Here is a 16746-nt window from a genome sequence, read left to right as displayed (position 1 = left end):
GTAGGATTGTTGTGGTGGCCCCAGGGTAGGACTTTTATGGAGGCCCCAGGGTAGGACTTTTGTGGTGGCCCCAGGGTAGTACTTTTGTGGTGGCCTCAGGGTAGGATTGTTGTGGTGGCCCCAGGGTAGGACTTTTGTGGTGGCCCCAGGGTAGGACTTTTGTGGTGGCCCCAGGGTAGAACTTTTGTGGAGGCCCCAGGGTAGGATTTTTGTGGTGGCCCCTACACTTTTTTTCAAAAGCTTTAATTATGAATAAAAATACTTATACCTAAAAGCATGTTCAATGTTAATTTCCATTTCCATTCTTTTTAAACATTTAATAAACAAATTTTAGTTTTAAAAAAAGTGTATAATGTTGAGTTTGTGGAGGGTAAGGCCCTTGGTAGACGTACTGTCGTAATTACGGATCTTCCTTCATAATAATTATAGCTTTTATTTAGCACTACTTTCATGCTTATAGCAATCTAAGTGTGATATGGTCCAATCTCATTTGTGGACAGGTTGAGGAGGGGAGGTTATCCGTGCTGCCTTTAGGAGCTCTGTAAACACAACTCTGCTCAAGTCGGGTGACAAACCTCGAGCCCCCTTTCACAACATCTATGGCGCAAAGGGGGCTCAATAAACCCGGGCCAGCGACCATTAGAGGCCCACTGCGCTTGGGTCCATGACTCTTGACTAGTTGGGGCTCACATGAGAACTTGTGGGTGACAATAAAATGAAAAAAACTAAATGCTTTTTTTTTTGTAAAAACCGATTAAAAAAAAAGAATCTAAAAAAAACTCCCTAAACATATCCTAAATTTTGTACCAAAATTTATATTATTATTATTCATAAAATCATTGGTAGTATTACAGAAATGGGGTGGGGGGTGGGAGGGAGGATGGAGAGTGTTTGGTTAAGAAATATCCTATCCATTCTCAAGCAGTTTCACGTGGGACGAAAAGGCCAGATCAGACACAATGGTGACCTGTCTGTAGTAATGGAAACTAAACTAACTTTTAAAAGTTAAACTAAAACTAGTTTTCAACTAAAATAAAGTAGTGAAACTATTAGTTTATCATGAATTTCAAAAGATAGTTAAACTAAACTAAAGGAAATTAATTAAACTATAAAAAAAAACGTTTCATAACTTTTTTTTTTTGGGGGGGGGGGGGGGGAAAGCGGGTTGAACTAGAAATATTTATCCATAATAAAATCAGTAATAAGTAATATATTTCTTACATAAACGTTAATGCACAATACTATTTTAAAAAGATGTCTAAATAAATATGTGTGCTTGTATTTTTGTCTTCAAATAAACCTTTAGAAAAGAATTGTACTTTAAAAAAAGTTATATTAACTTATTATATAAAGGAGAATTTTAATTACTTATACCGGTAGAGTTTAAAATCTCATTAAATAACGTATAATTAGAGTTTAAAAATTAGATCTATTAGTAACCTATGAATTAGAAACGAAATTTTTGGTTTAAAGAAACATTTGAACTGTATAACTATTTCATAGTATTGAATACATGCTTGACTAACCATGCCGATGTGCTATTTTCTTGTCTGACCACTAAGAATACAATTAACACTATTGCCTAACCGAATGGTCTTATCATTATGGACTGCACACTCAGTACACTATACAGGCCTACACGTGTACGTCTATCTGGCCAGGTTGTTAAAATCAGTCGGACACACCGTCTATTTACTTTCTGGGCTGGGAGGGTGTGTAACTATTTTGGTGTAAAGAACATGCTTGACTAGCCGGGCCTCGTCTGACCACTCCACATTAAGCAAACACAATAGGATGGCTGCCTGGTCGTGCGGTTTGCGCGCTGGACTGTCGTTCGGATTTATCGACGGTCGAGGGTTCAAACCCTGCCCGCTCCCATCCCCCGTCGTCCTGCGGGAGGTTTGGACTAGGAAGTAAACTATCTTCAACTCTGAAGGAACATCCGAAAACATGTAAAACAAAACAAAACAAAACAAAACAAACAAAAACACTATTGTATAACGCGTAATGAAAAAAATGCAGGGTAGTCTTGTAGTATCATCGACTACACACGTACAGTACACTAGGCCTACACGTGTATGTCTAGCTGACCAGGTTGTTAAAATCAGTTGGACACAGTCTATTTACTTTATGGTCAAGAGAGGGTGTGGATTAAGATTTATTTTCTAGAGCTGGTTATCCTAATGCTTTAAGATCTATATAGGCCTAACTGTCAATTTTTAGATCTCAAGAATAATTCTTAAGACTATAAAAAGGGTGTACTTGATGTTCCTGCAGTTAATAGTTTGCCGCAAATGAATTGATCAAAACCACTAAATATTGAATTAACTCACTAATCAGATTTCAACTAGGAACAGAAATTAAACACCACCACGTGGCTCATTAAAAAATTCAGAACAATCCCATTCATAATATTGCACATAAGCTTTTAGCAAGAAATGTTAACAACATTTTATTATACTGCTACTTTCAAGTGCAAATATTTACTCCCATAACTTCTACCAGCATCTTACTTTACCCTCTTCAAATGCAGACTGTCTAAATAGTTGTTAACTGCGTCATTTTTTGATAATTAAAGTTATGGATATCACATGACCAGAAAACGTATGTGCGTTTCAACCCTGAACACATGTTGAAAAGTTGTACAAATTTTAATTAAAATTTTTAGTTAGTAACTAAAATAAATAATTAAACTACGATTTTAACTAAACTTTTTTTTCCTAGTTAAACAATGGCCTTAACTATTTTTTTTTTAGTTAAACTAAAAGTTTCTAACTTTTTAGTTAACGTTTGCCCATCACTACCTGTCTGATCACTTCCCAATAGAAAATGGCGTGAAGCAGGGCTGTGTACTTGCTCCTACTCTATTCGCTATTTTCTTTGGCGTAATGCTGGGTCAAATGAGGCATTGATTGCAAGAAGGCATCTACACCAGGTTTCGTTCGGACGGCAATGTGTTCAATCTTTGACGTCTACTATCCCATACAAAAACAAAGGAGATGGTCATAACGGAGCTTCTCTATGCCGATGATTGCGCCCTGCTTGCTCACAGTGAACATGACTTCCAGAACGCGGTCAACGAATTTGCATACGCTGCCGCCTCTTTCGATTTATCTACAAACCTAGGGAAAACAGAAGTCATTTTCCAGAAGTCACCCAATACAACCTACTCAGCCACAAAGATCACCCACCGTAAACGGAAAGCGTCTTAACGTGGTAGAAAACTTCACATTTCTGGGTAGTAGGTATCAAATGACACCTCACTTTCAAGGGAAGTTGATAACCGTCAGGCCAGGGCCAGTGGCGCTTTTGGACGCCTTCAGGCAAGAGTTTGGCGGAATAATTCGCTCCACTTGCCTACAAAATTCAATGTCTACCAGGCGGTGGTTCTCTCAACCCTTTTATATGGATCTCAGACATGGACACTAAACAGAAAACAACTAAGACTACCTGAGCGCTTTCACCAAAGATGCTTGCGCTCCATCATGGACATACGGTGGCAAGACCGCACAACAAACAGCGATGTCCTTGCGAACGCCGGTATGGACAGTATAGAGGGACTTGTTAAGGTCCGACAGTTACGCAGTTTAACCTTAAATAAACTGTGAGGCTAAAACTATGGTGGTGTTTCCAATATGACTGGATACTAGAATGGCCTTTGGGCATTGCTGTTTCAGAAAAAGCTTCTCGCACTAGTTTCTTACTTTGTTATAAACAAGGCCATAAAAAATGTTAGTAAATAAATATTTGTTCTATTTACTGTTAGAAACTGGAAGAACTAGACACTAGTTTGTATCAATGTTTCAAAGTTAGAGACCTAGAGGTATTTTAGGAATGTCAACGTGCTAAATGGGAACTAAATCTCATAAAACATTTCTTTAAACATTTGAAACTCTTAACTCGTTTCATTCTGTTCAAAAGTGTACACACATAAAGACTTTATTGTGGAATACCTACTTACAACAGCAATATTAAAGTTATCTTATCTTTTCTTATCTATCCATCTATCTATCTATTTGGCCTTTTATGTTTTCAGAGACTACCCTTTTCATTTTCTTGTGTGACTAAAGAGGTCAATCCTTGATACACAGCTGTGGTCACAGGTTGGCCATCCGCCTTTCTACTACTGTTGTGAATGGCATATTCAGTCTGGGACCCTTCCTTTATGCTATCTCTCCATGTGGATCTATCCAGTGCCACTTTTCCCCCAGCTTTTAGTGTCGATAATGAAGAGCTTCATGTCGCGTTTGCATACATCCGATTGTCATGGGTTCGAATGCTGCCAGGCGCTATCTCTCGATGTCATGAGAGAGGTTTTGGACTAGGATGTAATAATCTTCAACTCTGATGGAACATCCGAAACATATAAAACAAAACAAACATATAACATACTGTTATGACTTTGCCATGCGCACCGTCATCCAAGATAGTGCAGAAAGAAGGTGCGCACTATCTGTGACTAAACAAGTCGGATGTTGACATTAGGACTAACGATTTCCGCCCAAGGAGAGCGCCAATATGGAGATGTTGTACTCAAGGCAGATGCCCTTTGTGTTTGTCATGTCTCCATGTAAATAAACGTCTATGTCCTCGTTGAGTTGCCTCCCTTCAGTTATTACAATACTTTGCCTCTGGTCTATAGTAGATATCACACACTTACGGAGTGGTGGAAATAGTTATCTTGATTTAAGCAATATGAGCCATTTTTACTCAAAGTCATCTTTATTCTACAGAACAAATTTATCTTAGAACAGAAGCGACACTAGTGTATTTTCCAAAATAGTGTGATTAGTAAGTGCTTTACGCGGAATATATAGTTTGCACTATGTTGGCTTTATGAAAACATCCTGGGATGAAATAGCTAAAAAAAAATTGTTTTTGGAAAAAAAATTAACAGCGTCCGTTTCGATCGAGAAAAGGGCTTAGTCGTTCTATATACAATGTAAGTATAACCAGGTGGAATTGTCACGTTGTTTCGTCCACCGGAAGTTGAAGAATTACTGATGATTCAGTAAATGAGCCAGGGCTTTTAAAGTTAGGTAAAAGATTAACACATTTTAAAGTGTCTTGAGACATTAAAATGTAATGTTGGTCATAGATATTAAAAAAAAACTATACAAAAACAATAAAAAAAAAAACAATACCAGCTACAACAAATTAGAAAAAAAAATACAAAAGTCAAATATTTATTTTTAATTATTAGATTTATGAATTAAACATGCAAATTTTGTGCAGCACTATAATTTTATACAAATTTGTAACAATAAAGTAGATTTACGTTGACTTAAGCAGTTTACAGATCCGAAGATTCAAAATAAACACAAGTTATTTTGTTTTCGAATTTACATAGCAAAAGTCGACCACCGTGAAAAAAACAAACTATGGTTTCTTAATAAATAGGATAGAGGCCGCCGTAGTCAAAGATTTGCTCTTTCGGACACGTTGGACAGCATTTGCCTTTCCTTACGACTGGCTTCACATTGCCATTACACCTGGGCAGGTCACACAAGGAAAACACACATTCAAAGTTCCCTTTGGTGCAGACACATTGTTTACATGGTTCCGGATTGTATGTATATCCTTCCTAAACATAAACAAATAAAAAAAAGGAATATAGTCAATACAGTGTTAAGATTACAAAATAGGTATGTGTCATCAAAGAAACTCAGACGGCCTGGTGGGTCTGTGCACAAGTGAGAAATGCAGTTACGCTAAAAGAACATTTTCCAGAAGATATGAAATAAAAGCAAAATATTTTTAAAAAAAATGAACTCCGCCCTTACAACTATAGATCTCTATAATGTAGAAGTTATTTCCTTTATTCGATAAAAAAACAGCAATTAATGGACTAATTGGTCATTTTTTTTTAAATTTTCTCCGACAGAATGAGTTACGCATTCCAACAGTTGCGATGTCCTGGAGGAAAGCGCAAACAGGACATGAGAACAGTGGACACTAGATGGAAAGAGTCGTAAGACATTGCCAGTGACCTTCAAAAAAGCCCAGAAGGGAATCGGCGCCGAAGGCGCCATTATCCCGTCGATTGTTAGAAAGGCTTTTATCCAACAACCAGGATTGGACATGAGGCTCTCAATACTTGTACTGTCTGCGGGCTCCCAGCGGAAGACGGCAAAAATGACTGACTGGGTATAGAAATCGGACCGTACCGCGTACACGGCGCACCTCCTCCGGTCCTATGTCCACTCGCTACAGGTGGCCGGGAGTAGCACTTACCATGGTGAGCTTGTCTCCTATTCCTATACTATAACCGTCACTGTTCCGTGAAGGGACCGCCTCTTTGGACTGGGTCCGGGCGTTTTTTTTCCCTTCCCAACCCCGAGTGAGAGAAAAAAAAATCTCACCCAGGGACGCCCGGCCGGGCCTGGTTCGCTACTCATACTTAGCCTAACTAGTTCCATCACTAGACGTTTCAACGGAGGCGCCACACTAATGCGACGGGTAGCTGGAATCCTCCGATTGCCAGTGAAATATCTTTGTGGAGACAGCTTGCAGCACAAAGCGCTGAACGGCGATACAGGATCTAAGTGTAAGTAAATATGTCCAGAAGTCTACTGGGATGACCTTTCAATTTAGATTTTCTTTTTGCCGTAATATTAAACGGACGTTCTTAAAAAAAATCTAACAATGCAAAATTAAATATATGGACCCTTTGCTATTCTAGATGGATGTGTATAAAATGAACAATCACTTTTTTATTGCATAAGTTCTAAGTATTAGCTTATAGGGCCGGCCTAAGGCATAGGCAAACTTGGCAGCTGCATAGAGTCTCCAATTGGTGAGGCCTGATGCGCGCGCTGGATACGGCGTTTAGAGAAAAGAAAGCGAAACTATTCATCAGTGTTATTGTTGAAGTACACTAGGTCTTTAAAATGTTGCATAATTTTAGTATTTTTTGCTGTTTATTTTTTTTATTTTTCTATTTTAATTGAGGCTACCAAAGTTACTCGCCTAGGGCCTTAAATAGTCTAATGCCTGCAATGTTGCTATATAAGCAGTCTAAAGCAGACTTACCTCGAATAATATTCCATATTTTGGGCAATTTTTTTGCTGCGTGGACAAGGCGAAGGCCAAGGTGATCAAACCGCAGACGATGAACCAATTCATTTCTAAACAAGAAAACTGAGATTCCAATTCAGATTTAAATCAAGTATAAAAGGACATGTAAAGATACATATGTCAGTAGAATGTAGGGCGAGATTTATTTAAATATTTTTTGGGTATGAATGTGAACAGTATGTACTTGATGTGAACTGAATGTGATCAGTATGCACGTGATGAGAACTGAATGTGAACAGTATGCACGTGATGTGAACTGAATGTGAACAGTATGCACGTGATGTGAACTGAATGTGAACAGTATGCACGTGATGTAAAACTGATTGTGAACAGACTGCACGTGATGTGAACTGTATGTGTCACGGAGTGTTTTCTTTTTCAATTAAACTTGTTCTTTCGTGAACGCTAGACTTTTTCTTGGATCCATTTAATAGTTTTTTTGATGCTAATTAGTATTTAATATCGATCCGCAGTGATCGTTCTTTCAGTACCCCTGGAGAGGCCAGTACAGATGTGGACACTAAACAAAACAGAAGATTTTATATGAATCCCTGGGTTTGGATGATAAATATGATAATAATTAGTGGGAATAAAACGAGGCCTGAAACTCATACAGGAAACACACAAGCGCGCACACAGACACAAACCACAAACTAGAGATGGGGATCGAGCCCAACTTTTAAAGTTTAGTTTGGGTTCACACAGAGACACACAAACAGACAGACAGACAGACACAAACCTCAAACCACGGTCTGATCCACGTCATTACTTTGATTTATGCATGAGCTATGAATCTGGTTTGATCACCTGAGAGGTTTTTTTTTTTATGCCCTCTGTTACTATCGTTTAACCTCGTTTGTGTTTTTTTTTTAATTTTATTTACAAACGTAGGCCTGCATTAATATAAAACTGTTATCAATAGAACAAGTTTTAACAAAGTTGAAGATGTAACGAGAACCTATCGTGACGACACAGCGTAAATTAGAGCATGGAATGGGTTGCCAGGAAAACCAGTGACTTGGCAGAATTTAAGTCATTGGTTAATATGCATGACTAAATGCATGACGCGTAGGACGTAATCATCTTCTTTTTTGAAGTAACGTCTGTATTATATAAGAAGATAAGAAGAAGAAGTCTGGTTGTTGACATTCATATTTGACGTTCAATCGTTCAGTTCTATCTTTTAAACAGTTTTAGCCTTTAGGCTGTCTATGGTTTTTGCTGAAGACTTGCTAGTCTTGCAAACTGGGATGTCCACAATCAGCTCTCACATCGGAGGGTGACTTAAAAGAACATCTTTTATGCATACCACGTTGGGGGTTGACCCAAGAGCTCGATTTATCACAGTAATATTGAATATTGAACCTCTTAAGTTAAGGCGCAACAGAGCAGCATTAGAAGCTATTGAGAGATACAGAAGGTTGGAGGACGATCATCCAAATAAATTACTAACACAGAGAAATAGGAAAAACAACCAAAAAAAGCAAAGGACTCTGATCCAACTTACTGACGAACTAGCCCTAAAACACCACCTACCCAATAACAGAGAAAAAATTACCAGGTTTTCAAACATTACACCCGGACTAAACTACAAACAACCAACCATCAAAACACATTTACTAAATAACACCTTAACAAAAGAATCAAATCCTCTGGAGCTCAAAGTAGGCACGCTTGAAACAATCGAAAGCTATCCAAAAACAGCTATCCATATTTATACAGACGGATCGGCTTTCAAAGCTACCATCAATGCTGGTCTTGGTGCCTTCCTGGTCTTCCCTAAAAATAAACACTTTGAGATAAGCGCACCCTGTGGTGATTACTGCTCAAACTTCCAAGCCGAAATTGAGGCAATTACCATAGCACTCCAGACAGTAGAAAACAAATTATATGAAGGAGTGCAACCACCATCAGATATTGTTGTCTTTACAGACTCCCAATCTACTCTGGAAGCACTTAACAGCAGCACCTCAAACAGCCCAAGAGAGTTGACAACACTCAGTGTGATAATCCACCAGATGATATCAAAATTAAATATCAATATTACACTACAGTGGATCCCTGGACACATTGGCATCATGGGAAATGAAAAGGCAGATAAGCTATCAAAGGCAGGTTCAACTATGGAACAACCAGATAGACCTGTTAACTACCTCACCCTAAGGTCAATGTTAGTCAACAATCACAAAGAGGAGTGGCTCAACCAATGGGCATCAGGAAACACAGGCAGAGCCATGTACAGAGAAATGACTACGCCTAACAAACTGGACAGTATTAACTTCCTCCCCCGCAAAGAACAATCTACAATCTTCCAACTAAGAACAGGACACACACCACTATTAAATTACCACCTGAACAAAATAAACTCCACACAACTACCCCTTTGCAGACACTGCACCCACCCCTCTGAAACCGTAAACCATATCCTCTTTGAATGCCCCTCCCTAATCCACCTTAGGCAGACCCTACTTCCACTACAGCCCAACATAACCAACACCCTGTACGGCAGTGCTGAACAACTGAAGAAAACAGCACACTTTTTTTTCCTTGGCACAGTCTGCAAAAGAGCTCACAGCTCAGCAGCAATAAAGCTGGCTAGAAGAAGAAGAAGAAGAAGAATCACAGTAAAGAATGGCTCTCGCTCTTACTGGCGCCTTCCAATCATCAACAGTAAAGAATGGCTCTCGCTCTGACTGGCGCCTTCCATTCACCAAAAGTAAAGAATGGCTATCGCTCTGACTGGCGCCTTCCAATCATCAACAGTAAAGAATGGCTCTCACTATTACTGGCGCCTTCCAATCATCAACAGTAAAGAATGGCTCTCGCTCTGACTGGCGCCTTCCAATCATCAACAGTAAAGAATGGCTCTCGCTCTGACTGGCGCCTTCCAATCATCAACAGTAAAGAATGACTCTCGCTCTGACTGGCGCCTTCCAATCCTCAACAGTTCTTGACTTACTAGAGATAAGGAAAATTCTGATCGATCCAAAGGTATATAAGAAAAGTACATCGACAATTCTACCTAGCACTGCGAGAGAAACCATAGCCCATTCCAAAAAAGATACACGGACGGCTCCACGAGTCCTATGGAAGACATCTTCGGGCGATGATGCGGTAGTTAGATTTCCCGGTGCAACCTTAAGCGAGGAATTGTTTGGACCATGGTTTGGCTGATGCAACAAAATTGGCGAAATGGAAGGAGTCGGAAAAACTCTAGAATGCACCGAGGCAAGTTTAGACGAACGAACAGCGGCAACGGACAATGTTGTCCTCTTTAAGACTAATTTTCCTGCATACATTTTAGGGCTAAGGAGCGTGGCCTACCTCAATTGAAAAAGCAGTAGTAGGTATTACAAGAACGATAGAACTGGTGGATGCGTGAGTCTTGTCTGTGTAAGAAGACAGGCTAACACTGCAGAACAACGCCAGATACCAAAACGGCAACAGACAATGTTGTCTTCTTTACAGACTCATTTTCCTGCAAACCCTTTAGGGCTATGACGCGTGGCCTACCTCACTGGAAAAAGCAATGGCGTGTTTGGAACTCCGAGTCGGAAAACGATTTCGAAGGTACGACTTGAGAACGATAGAACTGGTGGATGCGTGAGTCTTGTCTCTTTGAGGAGACAGGCTAACCCTACAGAACACTACCAGATACCTGGACCGTACTACTAGAGGGTAATCACAGCATGGAGGCTTACTAAAAATTAAAACGTCAACCTTACCACGAGATGACGCTGCTCTCTTCAACGTGAAACGAACTGAGAGGTTGATGTCTAAATTGAACTCAATATGTTTTCTCAACGTCAGCAAGCAGCTGTTTATCTACGTTATTCCTATTTTGCTTCTTTGTTATACTGACACTCTGTGTGTGTGTGTGTGTTTGAGTGAAAAGTAACATTGGGGCCTGGATACATAATAAAAGGAAATTATAGATGAAAGACTTAATTCAGGTTTGGCACTAATTAAACATTTAACTGACCTATATAGGGAAAAAAAATGTCAAACTAATTCTGAACGTGGAAGGACTGATAAATGAGCCTCACTTTGGTAGTATTGGTTACGCTTGAGTAAGAGCAGCCACAATTGGGGGGAGGGGAGGGGGCTGGGAAAAAAGTTTTGTTGACGTTTAGATTGAATGTGAGACTGAAGAGTATCGTACATGTACTCAGAGTTAGATTAGAGTAATTAAATATCCTACTGTTACAAGTAATGAGAATATGTCACTAATTGAGAACGGTAGTTTTAAAAAGTAAAGTCATTGTGCTGGCCACTTAACAGCCTGGTCAACCGCCGGCTTAGAAACATATGCCATTTACATCATCTGCCCTGCAGATCGAGGTCTGAAAAGGATACTTTATATTTTTACTTACTGTAGAAGAGAGAGAGAGAGAGAGAGAGAGAGAGAGAGAGAGAGAGAGAGAGAGAGAGAGAGAGAGAGAGAGAGATCAAATTACTTTTATTTTAGAATACCAGACTTCTCAAATGTCTCTCACAAAATATTTTGATTTTTGCAAGTCAATTTCGTGGCTTAAACAAAACTAATTTAGGTTTTAACAAAATGACAGCTACACATTCGAATTGCCCTTTGGTGCAGACACATCTAGTACTTAAAGGGGGGGGGGGGATTTTGAAAATCCCCCTGACGCCCCCATTTGTAAAAAAAAAACACTCCTTTGGGGGCACCCCTCAAATGGCGGCCTCAGGGGGATTTTCAAATTCTCCCCCCACCCCCCTCTTCCCCACACCCTAGCTACTCCACTGTTCACCGGAAGTTGATGAAAACACTGATGAGTCAGTCAATGAGCCAGGGCTTGACACGATACATAAAAGATGAAAACATTTCACAGTGGTCTTGAGACACTAAAATGTCTTGTTGCTCGTAGATCTTCAAAAACAATACCAGCAACAACAAACTAGTAAATAAACACATAAGTCAATATTTTTTTTTTAATTACTATATTGAAGAAGTAGGTACGCTAATTTTTTTTTTGCAGCACCATAATGTTATACAGATTTCTTCTTATCAAAATTTAGATTTACGTTGACTTAAATGTGGTGCACAATTTACATAAATGAACACAGGCGATTTTGGTTTTCGAATTTTCATGCAGAAAGTAAACTACCATAAAAAAATACAGTTAATTAATTATAAGATTCGCCGATAGCGACATTTTCTTTCTCAGGACACTTTGGACAGAAAACGCCCATTCTTACGACAGGCCTCTCATTGTCTTTACACGTGGGTTTTTCACACATAACACCAACACATTCGAACTGCCCTTTGGTGCAGACACATCTAGCAAATGGCTCCGGATTGTATGAGTATCCATCCTGAACAGAAACAAAAAGAAAAAAGTGGAATATTGTCAATTCAAAGTTAACGATTACAAAATAGGTATGTGTTATCAGCGAAACTCAGACGGCCTAGTGGGTCCGTGCACGAGTGAGAAATACACGTAGACTAAAAGAACATTTTCCCACACGCTATGAAATAAAAGCAAAATATAAAAAATTATTTAAAAAAAAAAAACAAAACCTTCAGTAAAGAACGCTGCCATTATAACTATATATCTCAATAATATAGTAGATATTTCCCTTACTCGATATAAAAATAATCAATAGTTAATTGACTGATTGGTCATTTTTTAAAAATTGATTAATATTTTGTAAGGTACAAAAAAATAACTGTGTAAAGAGAGAGGGTGTGGGAGAAATAACATTTTCAATCGTCTTAGGGGAGAAAGCGCTACATATTTAGTGTGTCTTTGAATTAGTGAATCAAACAAAATAATTAATTATCAGCAATTAATTGACTAATTGGTAATTTTTGTTATTGATTCATGTCATCTACGACAATGTCTATTATGTTTTTATTAACAGAGCCCAGCCACTGGTAGGAATGTGTAACCTCTCTTGACTACGCTCTTGGAATTAGGTGACTGTAGTTTGATTTAGATTTTATATCGAAAAAAGAAGTTTTATCGTCAAATCATCTGTTGGTGGGTTTCAAACTAAAAAATCTCTGGAGTTGTTTGTTTTTTTAAATTCAAAACAGCATTTAGCAACGGTCATAGAATTTGGTGACTGTAGTTTGCTTTAGAATAATATTGAAGAGAAAGAGGTTTTCAATCTCAAAACTTTCTGTAGCAAGATTTTAAACTCAAAATCATCTTGAGTGGTTTTAAACTTTAAAAAAGCCATCTGGAGAAAGTGGGTTTAAACCCAAAACGCCCCATTGGCTTGGCTACGCTCAAAGAATTTTAGTGTGTAATTCGATTTTTTTTTATATTGAAGAGGTATTTTCTTTTAGCATCAAACCCCGCTGTAAGGGGATTTAAACTCAAAACCCCTTTGGCTACGCTAAAAGATTTTATAGTGTGTAATTTACTTTTTTATATATTAAAGACGTTTTTTTTTAGTTTCAAACCCCGCTGAAGGGGGTTGAAACTCAAAACCCATTTGGCTATGCTCATAGCATTTTGAGTGCGTAATTTGCTTTTTTTTAATATATAACAGTTTTTTTTTTTAGCCTCCAACTCCGCTTAAGGGGGATTTTAACTCGAAACCCCTTTGGCTACGATCATAGAATTTTGAGTTTGTCATTTGCTTGTTTTTTATATTGAAGAGAAGGTTTATCGTAAATTTTGGAGGGTGTTTTAAAATCCAAATCCTTCTTAGCTGTGTTCTTGGAATTTGGGGACTGTCGTTTGCATTTTTTTTGTTTTGTTTTATAGAAGAGGGGAATTTAACTGCAAAACCCCCTGTAGTGGGGTTTAAAATCAAATCTCCTTGGTTGTGCTGGGGAAAGTGATGGTTTAGTATTAAAATCTCACCTAAAATAAACAAAATCAAATATAAAAATCATTCACTAAATTCCGACACCCCCCCTGCGGGGGGATTTTATTTCGGAGGTTGGGGTGTTTGAACCCCAACGCCCCCCCCCCTGGTTATGTCCATGGTCATAAATATTCTAATCGCTCTCATCTTTCAAAGGGGGCGCGGTGGTCAAGAGGTTAAGCGCTTGGCTTCAGAACCTGAGTGCCTGGGTTCGAATCCCGCTGAAGACTGGGATTTTGAATTTCGGGATTTTTTAGGGCGCCCCTGAGTCCACCCAACTCTAATGGGTACCTGCCTTTAGTTGAGGAAAGTGAAGCGGTTGGTCGTTGTGCCGGCCACATAACACCCTGCTTGTTAACCGTTGGCCAAAGAAACAGGTGACCTTAACATCATTTGCCCCAATAGATCGTAAGGTCTGAAAGGGTAAATTTTACTTTACTCTCATCTTTCAACAGTTTTTTTTACTACTTCCACCTTTACACCCTGGCCTTTGATCATTACGTCATGCGGAGGGTAATATTATAATATCCCCCAACATCCAAAAGAAGCGCTATTGCTAAGTACACACCCGTATTTACAATATATTATAAGATTTCTCATCAAGAATGCAAAGTGGAAGGGGAAACACTATAAACGCATTAATATCATGTCCAAAAATATCAAAAAGCATTCTACATAATCCTGTTTATATAGTAGATGAAATGAGGGCTTAAAATCAAAGTCTTAACATCACAATAAAACAATGAATAAGAAAAAATATTTAATCGGGGATGAAATTACCGGAGATGAAGTGATGGGGGATGAAATGACCGGTCAACCTTATAATGCATCTACATGACCAATTATATTGGGATGACCTTTCGAATGAATGAAAACGAAAAGTTTATGACCTTAAATGCTACTAGAGTTCCAAAAAATGGTACAAGGCGACGAGAACATGCCATAGTCATGTGAACTTAGCATAGTCATGTGAACATACCATAGTCATGTGAACTAAGCATAGTCATGTGAACATACCATAGTCATGTGAACTTAGCATAGTCATGTGAACATAGCATAGTCATGTGAACTTAGCATAGTCATGTGAACATACCATAGTCATGTGAACTTAGCATAGTCATGTGAACTTAGCATAGTCATGTGAACTTAGCATAGTCATGTGAACATACCATAGTCATGTGAACTTAGCATAGTCATGTGAACATACCATAGTCATGTGAACTTAGCATAGTCATGTGAACATACCATAGTCATGTGAACTTAGCATAGTCATGTGAACATACCATAGTCATGTGAACTTAGCATAGTCATGTGAACATACCATAGTCATGGGAACTTAGCATAGTCATGTGAACATACCATAATCATGTGAACATACCATACTCATGTGAACATACCATAGTCTTGTGAACATACCATACTTATGTGAACATACCATAGTCATGTGAACTTAGCATATTCATGTGAACATACCATAGTCATGTGAACTTAGCATAGTCATGTGAACATACCATAGTCATGTGAACATACCATAGCCATGTGAACATACCATGGTCATGTAAACATACCATAGTCATGTGAACTTAGCATATTCACGTGAACATACCATATCTAAATAAACGATTCGCTAACATTTGAATGTTGTACCATTGATTATAATAATTTCCAAATATTTGACAAATACTTGTTACCGATACGACGACGACACAATGTAGAAGAGTAACGAAAGAGTGTATTTCTATTGGAAACACTTTAGCTCCAATTTTCATAATTTTATGTATACATAGGTCATGACAAACCTAAGGAGAACATGAAAAATATCTACACAATTTCCAGTATGTGGAATATGGTACCGTAAAGTTTTTTTTTTTTGACGTTAGTGGTAATGGATGTAAACACTTCCCTTCCTTTTGGATGCTTCCAATGGCATGCGTTTCAAATAGCCTCTGACTACCAGTCCAACTAAATAACTTTTTTTTTTCTCAGAAGATTAAATGTCTATGACTCTATAGAATAATAAAATAATAATAATAATAACTGTCTCATAATTTCAGAAAAACTGTGAGAAAAACAACGAAAATATGGGAACCTAGGCTTGGAGATAAAGCGTCTAGGAAATTATCGTAAATAATAATATATTCATGTGAACATACCATATATAATTATATCAACCGAGGGGATAATAACAACTGACCTCACTGATACCTTCAAGGCCCAATAACATTCCTAGTGCAGCCCTGCCACATCACCCGAAAATTCCTCAGTGGAAACTGTTAAAGGGACTACGATGAATTTAGTTTTTCTTTAACGAAACTCGACCCTGGCAGCGCCGAGAATGAATACTCGTTCGTATCTAAGATAATAATTATAACATTATAATAATTATATTAATAATCATTATCATAATAATAATCATATAAGGCTTGGCTTCGCGTCCGAAGATTAATGAAGAATGCAGTATTTCCCGTGGCCACGCAGCCCGAGCTGCGACCTACATATTTTGCTACATCCAACTCAGCCATAACCATTGTCCGCCGCTGATCGATTTAGATTTTATTTTCGCCGTCAATATACGGTAATGATAAACGAACGTAAGTAAATAAACATCCAACACTACAAAATTAAATACAAGGACCATTTGGTATTCAGATGGATGTATAAAAAATGAACTATCACACATTTTTTTTTACATCAGTTCAAGCATTTGCTAACAGGGCCGGCCTAAGGCATATGTAAACTAGGCAGCTGCCTAGGGTCTTTAATTAGTGGATGCCACATACATGATGTAGAAGGGCCGTCCTAATGCATATATAAACTAGGCAGCTTCCT

General features: G+C 38.3%; 1 protein-coding gene across 2 annotated transcripts in view; it reads right to left on the bottom strand.

The window, feature by feature from the left end:
• Positions 1-12012: 12012 nt before the first annotated feature.
• LOC129925641 (extracellular matrix organizing protein FRAS1-like) overlaps positions 12013-16746 on the bottom strand; it is a 49329-nt gene continuing 44595 nt past the window's right edge. For both annotated transcript variants that reach the window (XR_008777326.1, XM_056025337.1), the window contains exon 3: positions 12013-12411. Coding sequence is in view for 1 of the 2 variants with exons in the window: in XM_056025337.1 (XP_055881312.1) it covers positions 12223-12411 (189 nt within the window). In the remaining variant the exon portion in view is untranslated. The remainder of the gene's footprint in view (positions 12412-16746) is intronic.

The sequence above is a fragment of the Biomphalaria glabrata genome, chromosome 4 (assembly GCF_947242115.1).
Source record: "Biomphalaria glabrata chromosome 4, xgBioGlab47.1, whole genome shotgun sequence".
Classification (NCBI taxonomy): domain Eukaryota; kingdom Metazoa; phylum Mollusca; class Gastropoda; family Planorbidae; genus Biomphalaria; species Biomphalaria glabrata.
The sequence above is the reverse complement of the archived record's forward strand: the minus strand, read 5'-3'. Positions and strand labels throughout refer to the sequence as shown.